This window comes from Bactrocera neohumeralis, chromosome 6, assembly GCF_024586455.1.
Source record: "Bactrocera neohumeralis isolate Rockhampton chromosome 6, APGP_CSIRO_Bneo_wtdbg2-racon-allhic-juicebox.fasta_v2, whole genome shotgun sequence".
Taxonomy (NCBI): domain Eukaryota; kingdom Metazoa; phylum Arthropoda; class Insecta; order Diptera; family Tephritidae; genus Bactrocera; species Bactrocera neohumeralis.
Window position 1 is genome coordinate 48,323,353 of NC_065923.1, and position 5,324 is coordinate 48,328,676.

The 5,324-nt window shown below is 31.4% G+C and overlaps 1 protein-coding gene across 1 annotated transcript; it reads left to right on the plus strand.

Moving 5' to 3' along the window:
• The first annotated feature begins 321 nt into the window (after window positions 1-321).
• On the plus strand, window positions 322-4,674 carry LOC126762619 (pupal cuticle protein Edg-78E). Its single transcript, XM_050479495.1, has 2 exons — window positions 322-532; window positions 3,912-4,674. Exons 1-2 carry the CDS (start codon window positions 500-502, stop codon window positions 4,305-4,307), a joined length of 429 nt encoding a protein of 142 aa, XP_050335452.1. The 5' UTR covers window positions 322-499; the 3' UTR covers window positions 4,308-4,674.
• Window positions 4,675-5,324: the final 650 nt, after the last annotated feature.

The window sequence follows — 5,324 nt, forward strand, 5'->3', positions numbered from 1 at the left end:
CAGACGATGGTCAACAATGGATATGAGAGAAAAATATATGTATGCACATAATATATATATGTATGTGTGTGTGTATGTGCGCGTGAGCGATAATAAAGTTGGAACGACAAATATAGCAACTAAACTAATCAGCCTCCCATTTGACAAAGCACTGGATACTTGCATACATATACACATACATACATACATATGTATTTATCAGCTAAGTTTGGTGGCTAATCGCTCGTGGCCAGATTGTTGTCGATTAATTTCAAACAGTTGGATCATACGATATAAAAAACATAAAGTTATACGCGCTCGCCCGCAGTTGTGAAAATCACTTCAAACCCTAAACATATACAAAAGAAGCGAAAAAAAGAAGAATTGTCTCAAACACGAAACAGAAAAAAAATATACGAAACATTAACGAAAACGAAAAAACCTGCATTAACAAAAAATATTTCAATTTTTAAATTGAAAAAAAAAAATTTAAGAACATAGTTGAAAGAAGCGATTAAAGATGCGGCGAATAAATAGAACACAATCAAGCCCCGTAAGTGTCGGAGTTATTAATTTAATAATTAAATAAAAAATATTTTTATAAAAAAGTTAAAGTGTACAACCAAAGTGTGCAAAATATTACAATATTGTGAGCAAATATTGAACTAAACATGTTAATAACGGCGAAACAAAAATTAAAAATTATTATTTTATATGAAAAACAAAAACCAAGAGATACACACAATATTAAAATATAAAAATAAAATAATAAAAAAATATTAACCTTCTTTAAAAATATGAACTTCTAAATTAATGCGAAAAAGTATATACACCTTTCAAGTTCTGAAATTAGATTATTTCCAATGTAACTGTAAAAATGACATGTGACTGTGTCATTAATAACTTCAATATTTTATTAATTATTTATTTTATTTTTTGAATTTTTTGATAATCCAGTATATTTTTAAATTCCCAATTATAATTTTTCTAAAAGTTATTTTTGTTTACAGTAATTAAGTGTTAAAATTACAATTAAACTAAACAAAATGCAAAATTTTAGCTGTGCTTAAAGTGTAAGAATGATATGCAAAAACGAAAAAAGTTACACTAGGTTTACGAATTAGAATTTTTTTTTGTCAAAAATATATTATTATTTATAATTTTTGTTTTTTTTTTCAAAATTTTTTTTATTATTTATAACTTTTTTTTATTAAATTATCTGTCAAATTAAAAATGTATAAATTTTTTCGAAGCGACTGGTACCAAAAATATTTTTATTTAATTTACATAAAACTAACGAAAGATGAAAAAATTAATACCTATATTGTCTTATGGTGGACACTTAGTTGGTGGGGATTTTAAAAAATGTCTAAACATACGCACATCTTCCTAGCTAATATTGTCGTTAGATAAATACTGTACAATTTCACAATTTCAAGCCCGCAGCACGTGCCTCCAACATTATTAAAAATACATACAATCACTTAAAAAACGTGTGTTCTATAAATAACTTTTTTATCTTATGTTAAAACTCGTTGCTTTTAGCCCAAAAACAAATAAGTCTAACGAATTCTAGAAAGGTGTAGCGCCATTAACGTAAATATTTCTAAACAAAATATATTTTATTTGAAAATTAAATTTGTTAAAAAAAATCACAATGCAATTGCGAAACTCTCCTAATTTTAGCATGGTCACAAACCAATTTCATTATTACCAACAGATGGCGTTCTAAAGTGCTTGATCACGGTACCTTTTAGTTATAGATTAGGCAAATTTAATATTTTGTATTAGTGCTTAGCCCGAAATAAACTTGTGACTGCTCAGGTTATAGTGAAAGTTATGCAATTATTTGTACTTAGTGTTTTTTTATTATTTGGTTAAACCAGCATTCACCTGTTTAATATTAAACCCTAGTCCCAACATAGACAGCAACCAATTTCTGCAAGGTCAATTTCTTTATTGGTCAATTTTAGGGTAGGGATAATAAATTTTTAAAAAATACAAGCAACCCTTAAAGGACTTTCAACAATATACTTTACCCATGTACCTCCTTCACTGTTTTATTTACTTTATGTTTAACGGAGGTAAATAGACCAAAGTTTCCTTTTTCCTTTATCTCACTCTAGTACTTACATTCTGGATTAAGCTTAGACTTAAATTAAACAAAGTTTTCGATGGCTCAATTGTTGGAACGGAGTAAAAATTTTGCTTCTTAGATTATGTTTACAAGAGGACTCTTTTCGTCATCAACACCGCTAGAAAGAAAATAAAAAAGAGTAAGGAAGGGCTAAGTTCGGGTGCAACCGAACATTTTACACTCTTGAAACTTGCAATAATAAAAGCCAGGGAAATCGCTTAAGATGTAAAACGTCAATCAGAGGATCGGATTTTAAGAAATTTTATATACTATATAAGTACATATACTCTATATAACTCATACACTGACCGACAAATCGGCATAAGATTTCTTAGAAAAACGAATGACTTTATGACTATATGTAGTATATAGGAGCCCGATCCATTAACTATTATCATTAGGTACCTCACATACAATCACCAATCATATGGATCAAAGTCAGCCGGATGTTTGGTAATGGTTATAAGGGGGCTAAGTTATGTTTTCTCTCAAATTTATCCAGGCATAAAGATACACTGTCATGATTTGAAAACGCTCTCCCAATTTCATCGATATAACTCAAATATTGGCTAATATATCCAGGATAAAAAAAAGTATTTGGTATATGGGGGCTACGGGAAGTATTGCCTCGATTCGAGAAATTTTTGACATACAGACATACCATTGTCAGAGAATTATTATCTCTGAATTTCAATTATTTGTCTCACACATTGACCGATATTTCCGGTCAAAAGTCAACTATAGGTACCGGGGTTAACATATTCGGTACCTAGTGTCTTAAAGAGTTTTGGCTGGATTTGAACAATTTTTGCGCAAAAGGTGCCATACTTTGAGGGAATTATTACTGAAAAATTTTATTCCGTTATATTAATTAGTTCTTGATTTGTGTGTTGGAAAGTGAAAGAATCAAATAGAATTTTAAATTGTGTTATATGGGAAGTAGGTGTGGTTTGTAGTCCAATTTTGCTTATTTTCACACTCGAACATAGGAATGTTAAAAAAATATACGTACTAAATTTAATTGAAATCGATTAGTCGAATCCCAAGACATGTGATTTCAACAAAAAGTGGGCGGTGCCACGCCCATTAACTCTCATAAAGTCCTCTCATACCATCTCGGAGGTAAAATTTATCGTCTCTGGCGTAATTAGTTATTGATTTATCGCCCTTTTAGTAGTTTTTAACAGAACCGTATATAGTATAGTTCTTATAAAATCTGTACACAGCACATTTGGTTGTTGTAGGCTTAGTAGTTTAGGAGATATGTACATCAAACTTATTAGAGGTTATGGCCATGACCACATTTTCAAAAATTTGTCCCCACATGTGCCTCTTACTACAGCGATCCGCTGTACCAAATTACAGCTTTATATCTTAATTTAGGCTTAGTTATGGCACTTTATATGTATGGGGTTAATGGCGATTTGTGGGCGTGGTAGTGGTCTGATTACGAACTCGAATTTTTTTTGTACTAAGGAACCTACTCAAGATATATCTAAATTTTTACTCAAGTTACAGCTTGCACGGACGGACGGACGGATAGACAGACAGTCAACCGGATTTCAACTTTTCTCGTCACCCTGATCATTTATATATGTATATATATATTAGTCGATCGATTAGTTTTAAGTGATATGTACAACCGTTAGGTGAACAAAATTTCAATACTCTGTAGCAACTGGTTACAGTAGTATAAACACAATTACTTAAATTATTATATACTCTAGCATATGTATGTACATATGTATATGTTTATCAACTTATTGCCACTTATATTGTTCTTAACGAATCACAGTGTGTCTTTTTAGTATTGGCCTTTATGTGCATTACCAGCACAGCGATCAAACCGCTACATGCTGTTCAACTTGGCGATCCCGATGCAGTGATCACGCTATATAATGTGGCTCCAGCCGACGACTTGGGTATCTATCGGTATGCTTACTCGACGAGTAACGGTATTGCAGTACAGGCCGCTGGCAGCGCACTGGAAGCTATAGGCATATTTAGCTACACCTCACCCGAGGGCATACCAATCGAAGTGCGTTACATTGCTGATGAACTGGGCTTCCATGCTGTTGGACGTCATCTACCCCGACCGCCACCAATACCAGACTACATACTTCGTTCGCTCGAGTATATACGCACGCATCCGAATGAAGAGGATCGTGGCCGTTACAGGGTCTACAAGTAGAATTATATTTGTACGCATGCATATAACAATTATAATTTAAATAGTTTGCATTCTCACATGCACACAGAATATATTTAATCATTAAACAAATCACGAGAAAACAAATTACATTACCAACGGGTAAACAAACTGAACAAATGCTCGTTGGTTGACAAAAGTAATTTAGTAATTTTTATTTAGTAAATTTTTATAGTTATTAATTATTGTAAGCGCATTCTAATACTACATACATACATATGTAAATATACACAGAATAAGCAGTGGCCTTTCATTCATGTACTCATTATCTCGTGCAACATACAGGCAAGATTTCGAAATTTTTGGATCATATAGTATATCGAAAAAATTGAACAGGGTCGTGTTAAAGTGTGGGTTTATGAAAAAGTTGGTAAGTACATATAAAAGTTTGCAGAGAACGAAACGTTATATGTATAAGTGAAATTCCATAAAACTATTCTCGTCTAGAAATAAAAAAATGGATTTTTCAAAACTCAAATTATTATCGGTGATATAACTACATACATATATTATATCTTTTTCAAAACGATATCCACGATTTCTAAGGCTCTACCCGACTGATTTACCTAAAATTTTCAAAGAGATTTTCGATAGGCTTGTCTATGTCTAGAACTGACTACATCCGCAAATTTAATTTTTACAATTTCTAAAAATTCGAACAGTCAAAAAGTGATACAAAAATTGCTTTTGTAGGCAGTTTTTTCGTAAAAAAAAATTTCGAAGTTGTAGACTTAAGGTCATTATTGTAGATTAATATTTTTTTTAGAGTGATGGGAGAGTTCAAATCTTGGAAATGATCATGTGCTAATTTTTGAAATTTCTAACTATTTTATTTTTGGTGTTTTTTTCTGCTTCTTTAATGTTAATAAATAACTACTAAAACATGGATACTAAAAATATTGTCTTTTTTTTGCGACACTTAACAAATTTCGTGAATTTCAGTCTCTAGAATACCCCCCCTTAATTTTTAGACATATGGCATGGTTGAAGAGGGAAGCG